Raw genomic sequence first — 21,254 nt, 5'->3', positions numbered from 1 at the left:
TAATGTACCAGATTTGTTTAGCAGTGGCCAACCAGCCCACCAACTGTCAGTTGGACAGGAGTTCACTGAGGCATCATGTTTTTCCATTTGAGCTTAGTCCATTAAATGTGTGAGAAAGACAGTTATAAAAATCACTTAATGAAATATCCAGAAATGCTCTTACTTTGGCAGAAAATGTTATATTCATGATTTAGAAAATCAGTCTGTGTATGAAACAGTGTGCTTTTTATATTCTGTGTCAGATGTACTTTAGTCTTTTATGTTTAAGCCTCTCTCTACTTCAACTTTATCTGAATCTGAGCTTTCGTTACTTCAAAAATTAATAGTTTTAAACACAGATCATATGAAGAAATGATAAAACATAATTATGCTAATTAGAAGATTTAGCTTACGTTACGCACTTTAGGTAGAACTTTGATACGTCAAATAGCTAGCAGATTGTCACATTAGAAGTTATGTTAAGCTTAACTGTTTTTATTTCTTCAAAGCAAACGGTCTTTACATAAAAATATCTTTATGCAGGGTAAATGTTAGCTTAATATGTTTTTATTTATTCTGTAACGACAAAAGACTGTCTGGCCTCTGCAAAAAGTTTGCAAGCACACAAGCTAGGCCAGGTCACAAGCTAGGACCTTGGCTAACGTTGGTCAGCTAGCTGTAACATCTCTATGAGCATGAATGTGCTGTTAGTTACTCCTTAATTTTAGCTGAAAAAGTAATGTTCTAAAAAGAGATATACCATAATAGCTGTTGTTATCCATTGTGCTATGTGAACTTTTATCTGCTATCTGCTAGCTATTAAACATGTTGCTAAATTACGTACCTAGCAATTTTTCTCATTAGCAGTGAAGCTGATTCTTTCTAAATTAGCTAAACCTAAAACAAACTTAAGTGTATCCATGAATCAGAAGGTGTTTATTTTGCTATATTATTAGGGCTGTTCGATATAACGATATATATCGGATGACGATATAAAAACGTTATCGTTTCATTTTACGCTATCGTTTGTTTCGTGGTGTCGCAAAATAAACTGTTTACGGCAATATTTTTTCATCGTTTTGATGTCACTGTAGTTATTATTAATTTCTTAAAGTTCTCTCTTTCTCTTATATTTAATATAACCACACTACGGACAGACAAGCGCCTGTTTTTATGCGTTGTCATTAGCAACAACGACGGTAAAACCATCGCGTGTCTGCTTGTTTATGTTCCACATAAACCTTTCACAATAAAGCTCAAGATCCTGTTGAGACTTTTCAAAATAAACTGATTCACGTGAAAGAGCAGATTATTTACGGATGAGAAGTAAAAAAGAGCCGCCAGGTGCTAAAAAATAAACATTAGACTCAAACGTTAGAACAGGCTTTTACCCGCAGCAGCCGTGTAATAAATACTCACAAAAAAAACAGCGCCGTTACAACTTATGTCTAAAAATGTATCGTTTCATGCATCGGTTAAAACACTCGACTCCAGCTACATGACGCGCAGCTGGAAACACTTCACGCAAGTCGAGCTGCACAAGATTCACAGAATTTACAGAAAATGTTACATTTTTGTGATTTATATCGTTATCAGACGATAGAATTCTTATATCGGGATATGAGATTTTGGTCATATCGTACAGCCCTATATATTATAGATATTTTTTTTCTTAGACATGGGTCACTTTCTTTTTTTGGTTACCTTCTACAAGTAACCGACCCAGTGACATCACGTTCTGTCCTGACACAAGGTGGCGCTAAACATATTCTAGAAGCTTTAACTTTAAGCACATATTTGGCATTTCGGAGTCAGCAAGAATAGGAACAAGATGCATGTTTGGAATTATAAAAATTGACTGTTTTTATTGTTTTTTAACTAAAAAGGAGACCTGCGGGTAAAATGATGATGAAAATCTTAAACACTGCTTTTAAAGCGCTTCATGTTGTGGTTTTAATAGGAAAGCAGGATGTGGACTTTTCTGCCTCACGCTGTAATAAGTGAAAACCTCCAGTTAAAGTGCGGGCCAAACCAGAGAGGAAGGAAATGGAGTCGTAGCACCAGGCATGCTAACGGAGCAGTTACCGTTTAATTCATGATGAAAAGGAAGTGTAGCAGGAAGGGGTGAATAATTTGTGATGTTAAGGTTAGTTATACACACTGAGAGTCTCCAGCGACGTGCGCTGAAAGCATTTAAGCAAAGTCTGAATCCGTCTGAGAGCCTCATGATGGATGCTTTCTTTTCTGAACCTGACAACAGCAGGGGCGCCCTGAGCTGAAGCTTAATGACACAGTGCAGCGAGAGGCAGACTTAAACAATCCGTCCTCTAGAAATTAGCTATAATTGCTGCTTTTTCCCCCCATAACACAATTCCAGAGGTAAATGGAAGGAAAATAAGAGATATGGTCATTAATGCAGCAAACAGAGACTGAGAGAGAAACAAAAAGGTATTTAATGGTTAAATGAGACTGGGAGAGGAGCCACTGGAGTCATCACAATATAACAGAGCAACATTAGCAGCCAAAAGAGCACCAGACTGTGGCTACCCGGGCCAAACCAGGCTCAACGGTGCCAAAAAACGTCCCAAAATGGGAATAAAAGGTCTTCGAAATGCTCCTCTTCAAAAATGCTGCGAAAGCATCCAAGCAGCGGCTCCTTCTCTCTTTCTTCATCCGACGCTCACTCACAGACAGATAAGAGATGAATGGCTGTGAATGCAGCTGAGACGGGGCTGTTTTCCTGTGTAATTGCTGTGCACTGCGTTTGTATTGTGTGGGAATGAATTAGCTGTGATTACTGAATCACATCCTGTTATAATACAACTGCTGCAATAACCGAACATGACCACGGCTAAACAAAAGCCCTAATGAGACCAAAGGGAGGGAGAAACTGCCCTTCACAGTTTGGTCACTTGGAAGACGAAATAATTGGTGGATATTTGACCAAATGTAACAAAAAGCACAAAAGAAATTAACATGTGTATCCTGATTGGTTGATTTAGCATCCTTTTACTTATTTTTTGCCAGTTTCTTCATCCAACTCTTCTTCACGCCGTCCTTTTTACTCTCGTTTTTGTTGTATAACACCATCTCTCTCTCTCTTTCAGGTTGGAGACGATGTGCCAGATGCCAGGAAGTGTGCCTGTGCCAGCCATGTCGCCACCATCGCAGACTTCTTCCAGGTCAGACCCAGCACCGCAGTCGTACATAGTCCCAGAAAGAAACCATAAACACGACAGTTCATATTCCTCTTGTGTGTAAGACATGTATTTTATAAAAGTTGAACATCTGAAATATGAAACCAGTGTAAAACTGCTTTTAAGCTGCACTCTTTTCAACGTCCACCAGGGGGCGGCTCCTCTGTCGTTTTCATCATGGGCATGAGCTTTTAATTATTTCTTTGAGCTCTTTTTAACCCTTTAAGACCTACCATAGAACCAAGTCCGCCAGAGCTTATATTATATTTTTACATGCTGTGGAGCCATTTTTGGGAGCATTTCAAGTTGCTATACATCAATACAACCATTATAGCCCAGATTTTAATAATATGTCTGCATTAAGTGCATAGTAATTACATAAATTGCAAAAAAGTGCAATAAACTACAAAAAAATAGAAAATCGTTTTTGTTTTTTTAACATATATTTCTAGTTAGAGAAATTTAAGAGGCTTATCCCTCAAAACTGTAAATACAAAAAAGTTGCACAAAATAGTTTCCCACCACAGGAAATTTAAGTGTCTTCATAGTTTTATTTTTGAAATACACCAATTTTTATACACTGCAGGAAAAACAAAAATAAATATTATAATGCAAATTTGCAAAAAAGCAGCATCTGCATCAAAATAAACTATTTCCAGCAGTGCAATATGAGTCCTAAGCATCCCAGAAACCACACAGAAAGTCATAAAGTCAAACATAACTTTTAAAAACACCAGTATAGGCTCATGAGGCCCTGATGGTAAAAAAAACTAAATTTCCGCAAAATGACGTCACTTCCGGTTTCGGGCAGGTCATGGTGGACATGCGATAGTTCGTGCTGATGGACGTAGGAAGTGTTACAAACAGCTGATCGGATCGGCAAAGCGTGTTTCTGGAATATTATGTCTTTGTTGCTGCAAGTGCTTTTTATGCAGTTTTTGCAAAGCTATATGTGGAAGGAAACTGTGACCGAGGACAAGCTGATGGCATAAGATGTAAGTACAACTCCTCCGGTTTCATATGCAAAAAAATTATTGCACTAGCTCACGTGGTTGCAGAGCTACCGGGATTTAAAAATAGTTACGCAGAATGGAGCGTGTCCGCTCTGACCTTTAATGGTTTAAGAAACAAGAATTGGTGCAAATTCAATGACCACTGATCAATGGCCATGAGTACCATTCACAGTGAGTTGGGGAATGGCTGCAATCACAGCATTGTAAGATGGCGAAAGATGTACCCTTAGGCCCCCTCCTCCATTCAGAGATGGTCTTTCCCTTTTCACGTAAATGGCCTCCTTGACGCCGCCCTCAAACCAGCGTTCCTCCCTGTCCAGGATGTTACATCCTCATCATTGAAAGAGTGTCCACTGGCCTGTAGGTGTAAATAGACTGCAGAGTCCTGGTCTGACGAGGTAGCTCTTCTGTGTTGTGCCATCCGCTTCGCCAGAGGTTGTTTGGTTTCCCCGATGTATAAATCCTGGCAATCCTCCTGCACTTAACAGCGTACACTATGTTACTCTGTTTGTGTCGGGGGACCCGATCCTTGGGGTGGACCAATTTTTTGGCGCAGCGTGTTTTGGGGTTTAAAAGCCACAGAGACCCGGTGTTTCGAAAAAAGGGGTCTCAACTGTTCCGATACTCCTGACACATATGGGATCATTACGCTTGGGCAGCGGTTGTCCTTCTCTCCTGGATCGGCTGGAGCTTTCAACTTTTGGAGATTTATTTTCCTGGATGATTGACAATGCATCAAGATGTTCTAAAGAAAAGGTTTATTGTCCAATGAGACAAAGATCGAGCTGTTTGGCTGCAATGACAAAAACTAGTTTGGAAGAACAAGGGTGAGAATTTCAAACCTACCCAACTGTGAAGCATCATGATGTCGGGCTGTTTTGGTGCCAGTAGTATCGGTACATCGCACCAAGTTCTTCAACTTCATCTTACATCAGCAGCTTGACGGTTTAAACATGTTCCAGCAGGACAATGATCCCATCGTGGCTGGTTCAGGAATGAATAAAGCAGGACAACATTGAGCTTCACAAATCAACAGCTTCAACCTTGTTGGAACTTCGTAGGCTATATTCAAAGCCAGGTCAATAACAGGAAACCAACCAATTTAAATGAATCCTAAATAAACATATGGAAACATCTGGCCACATCTGTAGTAGGGCTGCTCAATTAATCGAATTTTAATCACGATTACGATCTGGGCTTTCAACGATCATTAAAAATGACTGCGCCGATTATTAGCCCCTCCCTCGTGCTTTACTCTCGCGCTGCTCCGTGTGGCAAATCGAGCGCACCTCTCTGCATTTCGAACACGTGTCACAACAATTAAGAGCAGCGGTCTCCGACCTTTTTTGCGCCACGGACCGGTTTATGCCCGACAATATTTTCACGGACCGGCCTTTAAGGTGTCGCGGATAAATACAACAAAATAAAACTAGTACCGGTACCGAAAAAAAGAAGATTTATTCATAACACACGTGAAAAGACCCAGGAAAACTGAGTTAACGATAAAAACAATAACAAAATAACGCTGAAAACCGATAAAAACCCTGAAAACCATACATTTCACACCTGAGCCTCAACTCTCGCGGCCCGGTACCAAACGACTCACGGACCGGTACCGGTCCGAGGCCCGGGGGTTGGGGACCGCTGATTAAGAGGACCCGAGGGAAGCTCGGAAAGCTGAGCAGAAGTTATTTGGAGAGGAGAGTGACTGCTGTTGGTTGAAAAGAGGTAAAAAAAACTTGAGTGGTGTGGAAACATTATGGGTTCACGGAGTCAGACGTGGATCAAGTAGACACAGTGTGTAAACTTTGCTACAGTGTCGTAGCTGCACCACAGAGCAACACTGCAAACTTCACTAAACATAGATGTTTACATTTTTCATTTATTTCTTATATTGCAAACATTTGCACTGTTATCAGTATTTGCACTATTTTATATTATTTTTTGACAATCTTTAAAGTCATTATTCAACACATTGTTATTGTTAAATAAATATCGTCAAATAATCGAGATCTCAGTGAAAATAATCGTGATTATCATTTTTGCCATAATCGAGCAGCCCTAATCTGTAGGTCCATCTTTTACTTTCAGTCTGTTAGATTTCTGCTCAGATGAGTTTATTAAAAGCTCAGTTATTTCACTGTGTGTGATTCTGTGGATGCAACAGCGTCAGAAGCACCAGAGCTGTTCAGTCTAAGAGGCCTGACATCCACTGAGAGGGAAATGATCTCAAACCCCGATCACGGCAATCGTGTGTGAAGTGATGTCATGTTCGTTTCGTAACCTGCTTCAGTGTTTTTCAGGGTTTTTTATTTTAATTGTGTCACATAAGGACCGTGTAAATGTTTTCCCAACGCTCGGTTGGAAAAAACGCTTAAAACCTGTAGGAGGATCACAGAGGAGGAACAGGTGAGTGTGACGAACACCAGCTCTGAGCCGAGGTGTGTGTGTGTCACACAGCAGTGTGTTCACAGCTGGCTCAGTGTGTATTTTTGGATTTATAGTGTAGATAAAAAGATTGAGATTAAAGCGGAGGTGATGTTTTATTTATATATTTCTGTGTGTGTGTTTGTGTGTGTGTGTGTGTGTGTGTGGAGTGTCATTATTCTAAGTGGCGGTTCTCTCTCCCACACAGCGTCGACTTCATCACACCGACGGGCTTTAAATGACCCTTTTAGTCACACACACACACACACACACACACACACACACACACACACACACACACACACACACACACGGCTGTGTTTCCATCACTTCAGAGGACATTAAATTGATTTAGATTCATTTCCTCGAGTCCAGAACGTCCTCACTGCTATGAATGGATTGTAATGAATGTTTCCACAAACTCTCAGAGCTGATCGTCGTGTTTCTGTCTCTGCAGGGGGTGGAGGTCATCATCAATGCCAGCAGTCTGGAGGACATCGACCCAATGGCCATCGGGCAGCGCCTGACCAATGGGACGGCAGCGGTGGCGAGCCCGGTCCTGAGCCGTCTGAAGACCCGAGATGAAGAGCACGCAGACGTGGTACAAAGAGAGACTTGCACACTTTTCTCTTATAAAAACAGCGTTTTTCTCGTGACGAGAGCTTTGATCTGTTCCTCTGTCTGTCCTGGTGCAGGGCACGGTGTACGAGAAGACCAACGCAGAGGTGGAGATGAAGAAAATCAATAGACAGGAGTTTTGGGAGCAAGCCAAGGTAAAGGAGGAGAGGAGGGGGGAGTGAGTGGGAAAAAAAAGGAGATATAATGCTCATTTATTACAACTCATAAGATGAGAGCTTCCAGCCCAGGGGGTCAGATGCTGTGTTTTCTTTTAGCTGATGACAGCTCATAGATGCCAAAAGGCGTCCTTTGAATTGGTGCTGAGATGCTACAGATTTATAGCAATGATGACGCTTGTAAAGAACCCTTTGGCATCCCATTTGAGGTCTTTGATGGCCTTAGACTAAGTTTTATTGACAGATTTCACAAACAAACTGTCCTCATTACACGGCGCTGCCACGCAGTCAAAGCTGGTGGCATTTCAGAGATCTGCACACGGCACTTTTGCACGTTGCTCACAACAATCCCTCATTAGGTCGGATATCCTTCGCTATTTCCATGTACAAATGCTTCTTCAGTTCCCAAACCCAAACAGAAAGACTACGACTTTAAAAAGTTTCACGTTCTTTCAACTCGAGTATATTGTTAGCTAACAGTTGAGCTGTTAGCTATGCTTTCAGCAAAATTCACAGCATTTCACTCATATATTAGCTAGCTACTGCATTTATAATATTTTGTCATTCTTTCTGGCTCACAGTATTTGTTTTAACATATATCTAATTCATTGAGTTAGTGAATAATTCAAAATCAAGAAAAATAATTCACAGCTCTTTATGTGTGCTAACTAGCGGTTTGTTTTTGTTTTAGCTTGTTTCTTTAGTCAGGTTTTACCTTCATGTTCAGTTATTTGACTGTATTTTTTGTGCTAATCTTACTGTCGTGGCTCAAGAGTTGGGAGTTCGCCTTGTAATCGGAAGGTTGCCGGTTCGAGCCCCGGCTCCGACAGTCTCGGTCGTTGTGTCCTTGTGCAAGACACTTCACCCGTTGCCTACTGGTGGTGGCGCCAGTGTCCGGCAGCCTCGCCTCTGTCAGTGCGCCCCAGGGTGGCTGTGGCTACAATGTAGCTGCCATCACCAGTGTGTGAATGTGTGGATGACTGGATGTGTAAAGCGCTTTACAAATACAGGCTATTTACCATTTACTTGTACCCCTGTGGGGAGTTAGCTAACCTGCTAGGCTAACCTTTATATTCATTATCCAGACATGGTATTTTATGTAGCATTTAACAACCATAATGTCAATATAATGCGAATCACATTTACATGTGGTGATTTTTTTTAGCTAACAACTGTATTTGTTTAGTTATATATTTGTTTCAACCATTTTTTTCTGTTGCTTGACGGTTATTTTACTTGCCAGCTGATTAAAGCTAAGCTAACCTGCTAAGCTAGCAGGTATATAAGCACTTATATTATATATAGTATATAGCGATTTCAATAGTCTTCTTACGTATTCATTACTTTTGCCAACTTTTCTGATCAAACATGTTTAGTTCTTTAATTAAATGTAATTGTTGTACTTATTTTCCACATAGCTCCTGGGGTTTTCTACCCCTGGTTGTTAATCAAGACCGAAGGTGTCAGTTTGCAAGCTGATTCAAGCTAAGCCAGGCTACTAAGCTAAAAGATAAGCGCATATATGTTTTGCTGAAATACTGTAAAACAAAACTTTATCTCACACTGTATTTAATAAACTGTGTCCTTATATGTGACAGTTATTTAGTATAATGTGAATCACAGATATATTTGGGTAGACGTGAGAAACGAAGTCAGATGTCGCTGCGTCCTTCGGCTGTGTCGCTATTGTCTCATTCAAGTTAAACACGAAATGACAGCGAGCGTCACCGAGCCGCGGGATGTTTGCCAGATTTGCCCTTCACTGTTTCAGACATTCAGATAAGACCTGGCTTTATTAATTAACTGATCGAGAGATTTATTACAACTCTGAAAGAGGTCATTTGTGTGTGTCCGGTCTCCAGCGTGAAGAGGAGATGAGGAAGGAGGAGGAGAAGAAGAAGTTGGCAGAGGAGCGGCAGCGCTTCGAGGAGGAGCGAATGGAGCTGGAGAGGAAAGAGCAGGAGAACCGAGAGAAGAGGTACCGCGAGAGGGAGCGGCAGATCGAGGAGCACAGGTGAGGAGCGACGGCACAACAATCATGGTCAAAAGGTTCACGTGTGCACGAATGACAGGATGACGCTACATCGTGTTTTCCAGGATCACAGTGATCTATAATCTGTGTTTGTGTGTGAACAGAAAGAAGATGCAGGAGGAGGAAGAGGCCAAAGAGAGGTTGCGGAATCAGACCCCCGTAGTAAGTATTTGCTAAGTGAAACTAGTAATCACCAGTTTGTTCATCTCCAGTTGGTTTCTGTTATTATTTCTGCCTCCAAACAGAGCCTCACGCTGCCCGAGTCCACAGCCACACAGATATGAGGCTAATTTGTGTGACAGCGAAGCGAGTGATTAGACGTGTGTTACTTTTCAGATTATCTCCCAATCAGCCACCTGATGGCTCCTGGCCTCCGAACATCTTAACGTCAGTGTGGCACAGTAAAATCTAAACACCTTTCTTTGAGTGTAAGATTGCAAATAGTGGAAAGTATCAGTGGATACAAACACAGTCTGTGTCGCCCCCTGCTGGTGGGAGCGTGCAGCTCATTTGTCTGCTGTTTCAGGACGTCTGATTTATTCACAGGTGAACGAGCTTCTCTCTGCTTTGTGTTACATGTGAATCACTGGATTCTTCTCCTCAGGTAGCAGAGCCGAGCATCGAGGACCTCAACCTGGACAAGAAGGAATCTGAGGTAGAGGTCAGTTTGGAGAATGATGAAAGAGCGTCTCCAGAAACGGCCGCAGAACATTTAAGAGGAAGAAAAGCAGCACTCTGTATTTATTTTCTGTTTCCAGGAGGCGAAGGCCATCATCGCTCAGCGGTCAGGAAACCCTCGAGAGTTTTTCAAGCAGAAGGAGAGAGCCATGACCATCAGTGTGGACACCTCGCCCGTCTCCATCCACCGGAGCGGTAAACACTTCAAAACTTCACCTGACCTTTGTTCTCATGCTGAGCTTGAGAAGCACTCGAGAGACTCGTGGAAAATATGATACAGTATCTTTGAAACGGCAAATGTATTTTATTCTGAAAAATGATTTACTAATATTTGACTTTAAAACATCTGAGGCTGTTTCCCATCAAGGACGGTTTGCTTCGCCAGTTTCAGAACATCGTCCTCGATCTGTGGACTCTGACAGTTAAGGAACTGTTGATTACATCACCCAGCAACTGCCTCCCACCACATGTTGTCACTGGATAATTACTCTTCCTTGTTTGGCCTGTAGCATCATTTGTCACAGATGCATCCTGTTCAAATCGATCAGATGTTTGCAGAACTGACAGAGTGGGAGAAGCTAGACATGTTTCCTCTTTAACCTGCTGGTGAACGCACATTTTTTACTTTATTAGTTTTCCCTGTCACAGTGTCACTTTTAGAAGCAAAAAAACAAAAACACACTCATATGTGGAGCACCTTGTTGGGGCGCCCGCGGACCATAAACTGTGTCGATAGCAGCTATGCTCTCGATTTTAGCAGAGCTGTTGAGTAAGTCACCAGGGGTTCAGAATTCGGGTGGTTATGTGGGTCGTGCAGTCTTCAAATAGTTCCTGTGGACAGTTGGACTGTGTGCTGATGACATACAGACTGGTGTTGAACTTCTTACCTTTGAAAAATTCATCTCAAACTTCCATGCTGCTACACCTCTATGCCACAGCTAGCCTATGCTAACTTACGATATTACTGCTCCATGATCCACCATTGCTGTACAAAGATGGTCCATTAGAGTGAATGGAGATGACGCAACTCTTCCATCCAACGGCTCTGGAGTTTAGAACGGCCACAGTTACAGTTAGCTACATAGAATTCCATCACCATGGCAACGTTGGGTGCTGCTTCACTGAAACAGGTGTGGGCTGTTGCTATCCAATCTGTACCGGAAACCCGATTTTTCGTTTTTGTCTACATTATATTAAGAGATACTTATTATTCTTAACATCTTAACAGATACTCTGACCCGTAACTATCGTAAAACGCTTCAACCGGAAGTAGACACCTTTCGCGCATGCGGGGTACGGATCGGGTTTCCAGTACGGATCGGGTAGTGACAGCGGCAGTTAATGTCAGTGAGATCAACTCATAAGGGTTGGAGCATTCTTACTGGTGGATTTGATTCACCTCGTTCTCTGATTGGTGGATTACTGTTAACCGGCTTGGGCCAGCTGTGGAGCCCCAGCATGTCTGGTTGTATATGTTTCAGAGGTATGCCTCCCCACAGCCTCTACAGGAGCAATCATTTGGTTTTATTTATAATCTTTATTTATATTTAAAATGATTTATAAAATGACGTTTTCTGCAGCGCTGCTGCTGCTTCAACAGCTGTAGAGCGTGCAGAGGTGGATACATGAACAAAATATAAATTAACCACACAATCTTCAAAGTGATCCACAAAGTTCAAGCTGTAATAATATTGTAATATTTAACATTTGTTTATATATGTAGTTGCAGATAAACATATTTTAATTACAGCAACAATAGTAGTGAGTTCATCTTTCCATCCCCGGATAATTACGTCAGCTCAGCTTTTCCTGCCAAATATGCAAATGTGCTTTCCAGCTTTCCCGTTTGTGCTGTTTTCTCAGAGTTTCCAAAGGTTTTCTTTTCATTCAGATAAATGATAGAAATGAACCTTTGAAAAAGAAGCTCAGTTTTCATGGAAGTGACGCTTCACTGTCAGTTTGCTGCTGTGCGTCGTCCATCCAGCTGTTAAACTGGAATGTTTTATTCTAGAAAGGTTTTAATCGGGTTTCTTTGCTGCAAACCACAGCCCTTCTGTGTGACCTTTGACCCTTTGCGTGCTTGCATCATTTTATGTTGTTTGTCTGCAGGGTTTGGCGCGGCATTGGTTAGAACAAACACAGACAAACCTGAATAGCAAACGTTTAATTTGAGACCTTTTTTGTAAGTCGGTCTCATTTTCACAGTGACGTTAGCTCGTGTAGCCAGCTTGGAGTCTGCGGGTGCTCACTTATGGCATCTAGTGGCCACTAGAGGAGCTGCAGTTTGGGCTGGGACGATGATTGGTTACAACTTAAGACTGCCAACGCAGCCCCGCACCGAGACCCCGACACATTAAAGTACAGGAGCGTGACTGAAGCGTGCACGGCTGTAAACGACTGCAGGATTTCGACACGATGTTATTTCTAACAATCAAAGACTCGTCCACAGATCCCGAAGAGTGTTTTCTGTTTTCGGGTTTGAATTATTCGACACTTTCTGGTTCAGAGAAAGTCGCCATCAGCTTTTTCTTTCTGCCTAACTGCATGCTGTCTGCAGGCGGTGTGTTCAAACCACACTAACCTTTCTCTTCTTTCTCTCCATTTTCTGCCTCCTCCTCCTCCTCACCTCCTCACTTCATTCCTCCTCTCCTTTGTCTTTCATTTTTCCACTCTGTGAAATTTGGTGGATTTTTTTGACACCCGTCTCTTTCATCTTCTTCCCACAATCCTCTCCTCCCTCTGTTTTTCTGTCTTCCTCACGTCTCTGTTGTGGTGCGTCGCTGTTTTTTTTCTTTCTCGTTTGTTGTGTGTTCCCGTCTTCGCTTTTGTGTCGTCCCGACCGCCAGGCCGTTTGGACAGCCCGTTCTTGAGGCAGCAGCACAGTCCCAGCAGCCCCAGTCCGACCCCCCCGCACCGGGGCATGTCGCCCCTCCGCACCCCGCCACATGCACGGACGCAGCCCACCGCTGCAGCCGGTAGGTACAGCAGAAGAAGAAGTTAAAGAGGAAACCAGCAGCCTGGTCGAGCATCTCTCCCGACACACGAGTCCCCTCCACAAACACACAAACACTGCAGCAAAGCCAACATGAGAGGATGAAACTGCGCGTGGTTACACCGGTACTCCAGCTTGACTGGTAAAACTCACAACCGCAAACAATCCACTTCCTGTCTGCAGGATTATGTCGCTTTCAGGGTAAAAATGAAAATTAAACTTTTCAGGATCAGTTTTCCTGTCATTGTACAGGAACTGAATCCCTGCTGGAGCCTCATACAGTAACATTTATAAGGACATTTAAACAGAAGAAAGCTGTCAGAATGATGTACAAGATAATAAAGAGTTATTCAAATACTATAAAATTACAAATATAATATAAAATACATTAATATATAAATACAAAATAAAATAATAGCCCCCAGGAATGCCGGAGAATAGAGGAACATTTCTAACCTGGATTAAAAAACAGGAATATTTGGAACGTGGCTGCCTGCCTGAGGTTACTTCCTGTTAAAAGGGAGTTTTTCCTTCCTGCTGTCTCCAACTGCTTGCTCATAAGGTTCGTCTAATTATTGAGGTTTTCTGTGTTAATGTAAGGTCTTTACAATATAAAGGCCTGAGAGTTGATCCCGAGATCTTGGATCTCGAGATCAACAAAGGATCAATCATGCAAAGGTGAATAAAAATGTTAATGTAGGAGGTTTTCCACTGAGGGCTTTAAAAACCATTAATTCTGAAATTAACAGTAAAGCAGTGAAGCCACTCGCTTCCTTTTAATTTGAAAGAATAAACAAAGAGGAAGTATTAGTGGTAACTGTAATGCAGGACTTTAGCATCTTCGTTTTTTTGTTTTCTGTGATAATAATAAAAAGTTTAAACTCTGTGACGTCAGGAAAGTTCTGGACAGATTAAAAACATTCATAGTTATTTCAGCCAACATGCATTTTCATCCTCTCATCTTCAGCACTGTGACGGCCCACACATCTCAGCACCAACCCATTAAACTTCCCCATCACCTCCCACTTTAAACACCCCCCGAACTCCTTCCTCCTTCCACTTCCCGGTACTGAACGAGAGCGTCTAAAATTCCCCCAGTTCCTTCATTTTTACCTTTTACTATCAGCTGATTAAGGCAATAACAGGGACAAGAGCATCCAAGCATCAAGAAAAGCGACAGAAGCTGGAGTTTGGTTTGCGTTCACTGTATCGTGCATGCTGGCGGCGTTAGCTGTAGGATGACGAGGCCGCCCTCCCACCTTCCTCTTCGCCTCGTGCACTTTAACCCCCCCTGCAGGCTGACTCTCACACAGCAGGTTTGCACTAACTTGTGGAAACAGTGAAACAAAGCAAAGCTGTTTGTTGCTTTGTGTGGTAGATGTCGAGTCTGTCGTCCCCTCCAGTCTTCATCCTTTAGATGTCGTCCAGTCGGCTGCTGATTTTTTTCTGTAAATGTTTCTGTATTTTATTTTTCTACTTCTGATGTTTTACGCTTGTAAAAGTGATTTCACTTCTCTCGAGAGCTGAATCTCAGGGATCTGACAGGTTCTCTCCTTCCACCTTCCTCCTCTGCCTCTGATCCTGGACTGCACACAAACACACTCATAAACACACTCCTGCTGCCATCTTTAATCCCGACTGACCGACTGTGAGTGTTTGAGTGCGTATGCGTGTGTGTAACACCGTCGAGCCGTCACTCGGTCGCCATTGCCATCAGTCGGCCTGTGAATGCTTGAATGTTGAACTTCCATGTCATTCAGGTTAAAGACCATAACGGTGGTTTTTATATGGCAGAGCCAGATTTCCAGAGAGCCTTTTTAACATCTTAAGTTTAGTCCAGAAACCTTTGATTTTGCCGAGGGCACGAGGCTATTTCAGCACAGCTTTGGAAACTCTAATATGAGCGTCCACCACAGGAACAGGAAATAAGGAAAATCATTGGAGGTCTTCCTTAAAAGCAGCAAATCCCTTCGCTGCTGGTTGGCTTTACCAGTGTCATCATCAGTACATCAGATATTTCAATAATGGACCCTCAGAGTACCAGGCTTACAAGAACACATGAAAGATAAAGTCGATTCACCTGTTCAGTAGATATTAGAAATAAAATCATGCAGACCACCTTCATGATCTTCACTGTGTGTGTGCATGTGTACGTTATTATGCTCAGTGAAAGTAAAACACTGTTTACCTCCCGCCTGTAAAGCAATGACACATCAAACCTCTGATGATGCAGTTTGCAGGTCTAAGCTGGAGTTCTCGTCTTTACACTTAAATGCCGTGTTTGTTTTTTTAACAGGCAGATTTTTTATTCGGTCGTCATTCTCTGCCTCTGAGAATTTTTATTAGCATCATGTGCAGCACGTCGTTCAGCTCAGTGTGGGCATTAACATCCCAATGAGTAATCCAAATCACGCAGCATTGTGTTAATGATCTTGTGGTGTTGACAGATCATCTCAGGCATTCTCTTGGCTGAAGTTTGTTCTGTTTTTGGCGTCTTCTTCCTGTCACAGGATGGCGCCCATCGGAGAGCCTCAACATGAACTTTTATTTTATTTAACCATCATTCTCCATCCTAACTGTGCCAACGTATTTATATTAGCCTCGCCATAATCGTGTACGCTGTGCACACCACGGAGATGAGGTGAAGTGTATATTACACAAGTGTCAGCAGGATAGCCGTGTTTTAGATGTATCTGCACTGAGTGGAAATTACATTTATAGTGTTTAGCAGTGACTGTAGAGCTAGCTACAGCATTTTGTGAACATTTTAAACGTATCATGGCTGTGACTTCAGGAAAATACTTAATTTTTCATACAAGATAAAAAATTAGGCAGCAATGTCTAAAAAACCAACCTAGCTAGCTGTTAGCTAGTTAGCGAGCTAACACTGGCTATATGCTAAAGACATATTATCAGTCATTTACACACAGTATAAAAAAACCAACCTAGCTAGCTGTTAGCTAGTTAGCGAGCTAACACTGGCTATATGCTAAAGACATATTATCAGTCATTTACACACAGTATAAAAAACCAACCTAGCTAGCTGTTAGCTAGTTAGCGAGCTAACACTGGCTATTTGCTAAAGACATATCATCGGTCATTTACACACAGTATAATTGGTCATTTGGTTTAAAAACTGTGCAGCCTAACTTTGGTAACACTAACACAGTTTGTTGGTATTTAGGTTTTCATCTCCATGCTGTACCCATCATGTTTAGATATCAGCTAGCCAGCTAACCTGCTAACTTTTGACTAAGATCTCAGTCACACAGGGCAAGAAACTGGTCAACAACCCCCTCAACAACCACTGGTTGCTATGGAAAAGTGTGTTTTACCTGACAGGTTAGCAAGTAGTTGCTGGCTGTTGCTAGATGAAAATCAAAAAGAAGGATTTTTAAATACAATACTGATGGCAGTTATTTGGTTTAATATTATACTGTAGGTACAGATTTATTTTTTCATTCAGACACAAAACATGAACAGATTTGTCTAACTTTTGTTACGTGTAGTTATTCATTCACTTTTTATATTCTGCCCGACTCCGATGGTTCCCGTTTGTGGCGTTCCAAAAGTGTTTTGGCAGCAGAGAATTTGCAGAGTGCCCTCTGGTGAATAAACTGTGCAGTATGGTTGAATTCTTTCCATGTGTCTTTTTGTTAATTGGTCGTTATAAATACCTGATACCAGTAAAACAGCAAATAGTTACTAGCCAAGCCAACTTTATTTATAAGAGCTTGAAAAAAGGTAACCACTGACCGAAGTGCTGAACATAGGAATAAAAATACAGCTGATAATATCGTCATCAGGGGTTGTTCATCAGGTTTTCTACCTCCAGGTGACATGAGAACCCACCCATTTAGGACTCTCAGTCATTTATTGCCTCTCAAATTGTTGTTCCTCATTGTTGTGGGAAGTCTCGTTCTGGTATTTGAACACAACACGAAGCTCAACATCATCAAACATCTGGAGAAATTGTGGCATTGTGGACGTGATTCTCGTGATTCTAACTGACACTGTGATGGTGTTTGTTGTTGGATGTGTGTACCTGACGTAGCTGTGACTCACCCACAATGTGTTGGTATGTTGTAATGACATATCAGTGAGTTTTTGTTAGATACCTGCTCCTGTTTCATGACCCATTGGATCATTGTGACTGTGTCTTGGTTTCTGACAGAGGTCCTCACTCCTCATTTGCTTCAGCTGTCCAGAGAGGCAGCATTTGGTCACTTTGTTGCCTGAGTTTGTAAGTGCCTCATTGTTGCACCCCAACTGCTTCTGTCTCACGCTTCTGGCATTAAACAGCCGCATTATAAGATATTAAACACCACAAAGAGGAAGCACTCAGCCTCAAGGAAAAAAGACCAGTCCGTCAGTGTTTTTCACTCACTGTCTATTCACTTTTCATCAAAACTTTCAGACACACTGAGCTATCTCTGTGGACGTCTCACTGAAATAATGGCATTCACAACTGAGTGCATGATGCTGCCTGTACATTAAACATAACACAGTGAGGGAGCTGACTGAAAACAGAGTTTTGGAGAAGCTTACTGTTTACCCGACAACAGGTTCAAATCTGATTGGCTCAGCTGATGATGTCAGTTTGTTGACAGAACAGACGATGGGTCTGAAACCGGGCGCAGTGACTGAATCTGCCTGTCTGTTGGTCATGTGACAACAAAATTCATGTGGCTGCTGCGATTTTGTGCAATGTTTACCGTGTTGAAGTAACACAGGATGTGACTGTGGAGTTCACCTGGTCACAATCACCTGCTACCCTTTAGCTGAACTAAGCCTTATACAAAGTGTGAACTTCAGATAAAACCATCAGATTCTGTGTTAGTTCGACACACCTGCTCGTGGGTAAAAGTCTTGGAGGATTTTTGGTGACGCCTGCCAAAGTTTTCCTTCAATAATCCTTCTTTTTGACCCTTCAGCGGACAATGACGATGAAGTGAGCACAGAGCGCAACATGGCCACCGTGTCACCCATTCCTAAAATAGTCACCACGCCCATCAGAGATGACTACAGCAGGGATGAGAAGGAAGACCACGCAGACGAGTGGGGTAAGACTTCTGTCGACCAATCAGACGACAGACCATGGGGTTGCCAGATTTCCACAAAATAACAAAATTTTAATTTCATCCCTCCAAACTCCAAATGTTGACATTTTCACCCTTTAAAGAAGGGAAATATATCCACGGATTAGAGGTCGGAGATATAAATAAATATAAATAACTATTCTGACCATTTATTTAGTCCCCAGAACCTGACAAACACTGGTTTTAGTTTATTTTTGTTAGCCACGGTGCTCCATTGGGTCTTTTTCCAAAACAGAAATCCACTAAAAATCTGTTTTTCTGTAATTAGAAAGAAACTGATCATCATTAAAAGTGACTCTGTTTTTAAAATGAAATTGTTCTTCTTGTTTTCTTCAGATTTGGTGCCAAAGCAGGAGCAGAAACCCCCGGTCCAGGAGTCGACGCCCACCAAGCCCGTGCAGAGCGTCGCCCCGCAGGCCCGCGACTCCTCCGCTGTCTCTGCGTGCGAGTCTGGCACAGACAGTCTGGTTGATCTGTGGGACGGCAGCTCCGCCCCTCCAGCCAACGTCGCCCAGTCCTCCCAGTCCTCCAATCTGGTGGACCTAATGGGAGATGTCCTCCATGACAACATCCCGCCCAGCACCGCTGCCGCCAGCGGCCGGCCTCAGCCGCTCCTCAGCTTTGACGAGATAATGGACGGGACTTTCTGCTCGGGTACTGGCGCCGAAGACGACCCGTCCAGTTTGGTGGACGTGACGGGCTCTGATCAGATGACCCTCAGCTACCAGCATGCACTGCAGCATGCATCTGGGGAGGGCCAGGAGCTGGATGACGGACAGCTGCTGATGACCAATGGGGAGGCTCTGCTGAAAGAAGGCACTCAGGTGAGCCAGGTGATGCTCCTGGTGCTCTCCAGAAACAACAGATCAGATTCTCGGTTGATTGGTCGTCGTTTCGCTCATCTTCTATCTCTCTGTTGGTGTTTCAGGCAAGCGAGGGCTACTTCAGCCAATCACAGGAGGAGGAATTCGGGACATCAGAGGAGTCCTCGGCTAAACCCGCACCGGTCTTTTATAACAAGCCCCCAGGTGAGACGATCAGCTGAAATAAAGCTGCTTTTGGCCACGTCCTTATTGCCTCAGCATATTAGATTTGGTAGATTTTTAACACCCTTTGAGGGGATTTGTTTTCTACTGAGACTCAGCTAGTTTGGAAAACACATTTTTCCCTCGAAACACGAGGTTGCCAACCAGTCTCAAAGTCTGAGTGACTCTTTGAGTCTTGACAGGATGGATATCCTGAGACTTCACAGCCTTTTTGGGCTCGATTGGTCAGTGAATTGAGCTCCATTTCTAATTGGTCGGTTTAGCAAGAGAATCACTAACATTTCGTTTTTGCTTAAAGCACCAAAAACTCATATCAGGCTAAAATAAACCTCCTAGTTTTGCTAAACACAAGTTTGATGTGTGTGTAAACATCGGTGTGTGTGTTTACTCAGAGATTGACATCACGTGCTGGGACACGGACCCCGTGGTTGACGATGAAGATGACTAACCGGCCTATATGACGCCCACACCACCACCGCCACCGGACCAAGAGGAAGTAGGAAGTGTGCTTCATGAAGAAACAGAATTTTTTTCTAAAAAATAAAAAGAAACAAACAAAAAAAGTAATAATAACAAGTCTTGCATCAAAACTACTTCTGTATTATCTTTTAGAATCAGTAGCCACAGAAAAAAGACAGGGTTGGTGACGGTTTGGAACGATTTTCTTTTCTGTGTTTATTTTATTTATTTGCTGTTTTCTTTCTTTTTTCTTTTTTCTTCTTTTTTTTTGCTATGCAGATGTATTAGCTGGGTGTGGGGGGATTTTTTTTTTTTGTGTACATGATAATTACACGTAGCGCACTGCTGCATTTTAGAGACAATGAAGCCTGGCGTGTGGCCGACACGCTTAGTCTGTAGTATTTCAATAACACCCTATAAAACTAATACAGCCGATCAATACAGCTGCCATGTATAGCTTCACTCTGTTCTCTTCTTACCTCGTTTTCACCACCCTCCTTCTTCCCTTCCTTCCTGAAAATATTCACCTCTGCAAGTCAGTTAATCTTGTATTTAGAGCTCACTTTACAGAATCAAGGTGAAATATTTTATTTATTCTGGTGTTTCTCAGCTGCAATCTGTTCTCCAAGTCAAACTGTGGCTCCTTTTTGACCTTTTTCCACACCTTTTGTATGATTTTACTGAATGAATTCAAGATTAAATGGCTTGTGAATCTGATTGCTTTTTTCAGCGCACTTTTCTTCTTTCGTGACCTTGTTGAAGATCTACAGCTCGACTATCAGCCGTCCCCTCTGATTCCATAAAGCTTTGTATTTTTATCTCACTTATATATTTACACAGCAAAAATAATAAAAAAGAACCATTTTTGCAGCTAATCTAGAGAAATTTACTGTTGCTATTTTTCCAGTTTTTTAGGAGCATTTGGCTTTAAGGTGTGAATTTGTATGATTTTCATTCTCTAGAATATTCTCCCAAAATCTTTACAATGAGACGTTTTTAGGTGTAATAGAAGTCGGGATGGATGCTTTAATTCATTTTTGTAAAAAAACAGTATCAACAGTGAGCAGTGCTAGCTAACATTAGCTGAAGAGTCAAGGAGTCGTGTATTTTCAATCAATAATCAAATTGCACAACAAAGTTTCACTTGAGGATGGAAAAAATAAACACTGTGACTTAAGATAGGATTTTAGTATAAAAAAGTTAGCAAGGAAGTAGCTAACTAACTGTTACTGCTACTTTAACAAAAAAAAGTCTAGTTTATTAAAAAAAATTCTAGCCAAACATTAACGTGACTGAAGTTGAGCCAAAACTAGAGATAACATAATGGTTTGGGGAATTATTAGCAGGCAAGCTAGCTTGCCTGCTAATAATTCCCTGCTGCAGGCTAACGTCATTAGCCTCCCTGCTGCAGGCTAATGACGTTAGAAGGACACTATTTTCAGTTGATAGTTCAAATAAACATTGAGGACAGAGTAGCCTAAGAAATAAGAAATACCTGGCCTACCTTTACATTTTTATTTAACTAACATTTCTATCTA

At 42.1% G+C, this 21,254-nt stretch overlaps 1 protein-coding gene across 4 annotated transcripts in view; it reads left to right on the top strand.

Moving 5' to 3' along the window:
- Positions 1-20,575, top strand: part of dbn1 (drebrin 1) — a 128,961-nt gene extending 108,386 nt beyond the window's left edge. The window contains exons 5-16 of one of the 4 annotated variants that reach the window (XM_085173715.1): positions 3,087-3,161; positions 7,074-7,217; positions 7,312-7,389; positions 9,273-9,424; positions 9,547-9,604; positions 10,047-10,103; positions 10,201-10,315; positions 12,967-13,095; positions 18,047-18,175; positions 18,548-19,035; positions 19,140-19,239; positions 19,650-20,575. In XM_085173715.1, coding sequence (XP_085029841.1) covers positions 3,087-3,161; positions 7,074-7,217; positions 7,312-7,389; positions 9,273-9,424; positions 9,547-9,604; positions 10,047-10,103; positions 10,201-10,315; positions 12,967-13,095; positions 18,047-18,175; positions 18,548-19,035; positions 19,140-19,239; positions 19,650-19,705 — 1,581 coding nt within the window. In that variant the 3' untranslated portion in view covers positions 19,706-20,575. Of the gene's footprint in view, positions 1-3,086; positions 3,162-7,073; positions 7,218-7,311; positions 7,390-9,272; positions 9,425-9,546; positions 9,605-10,046; positions 10,104-10,200; positions 10,316-12,966; positions 13,096-18,046; positions 18,176-18,547; positions 19,045-19,139; positions 19,240-19,649 lie in introns of all 4 variants that reach the window. The other 3 variants (XM_085173719.1, XM_085173718.1, XM_085173717.1) reach the window with 3 other exon arrangements.
- The last annotated feature ends 679 nt before the right edge of the window (positions 20,576-21,254 follow it).

This window comes from Neolamprologus multifasciatus, chromosome 10 (genome assembly GCF_963576455.1).
Source record: "Neolamprologus multifasciatus chromosome 10, fNeoMul1.2, whole genome shotgun sequence".
Classification (NCBI taxonomy): Eukaryota; Metazoa; Chordata; class Actinopteri; order Cichliformes; family Cichlidae; genus Neolamprologus; species Neolamprologus multifasciatus.
The sequence above is the reverse complement of the archived record's forward strand: the minus strand, read 5'-3'. Positions and strand labels throughout refer to the sequence as shown.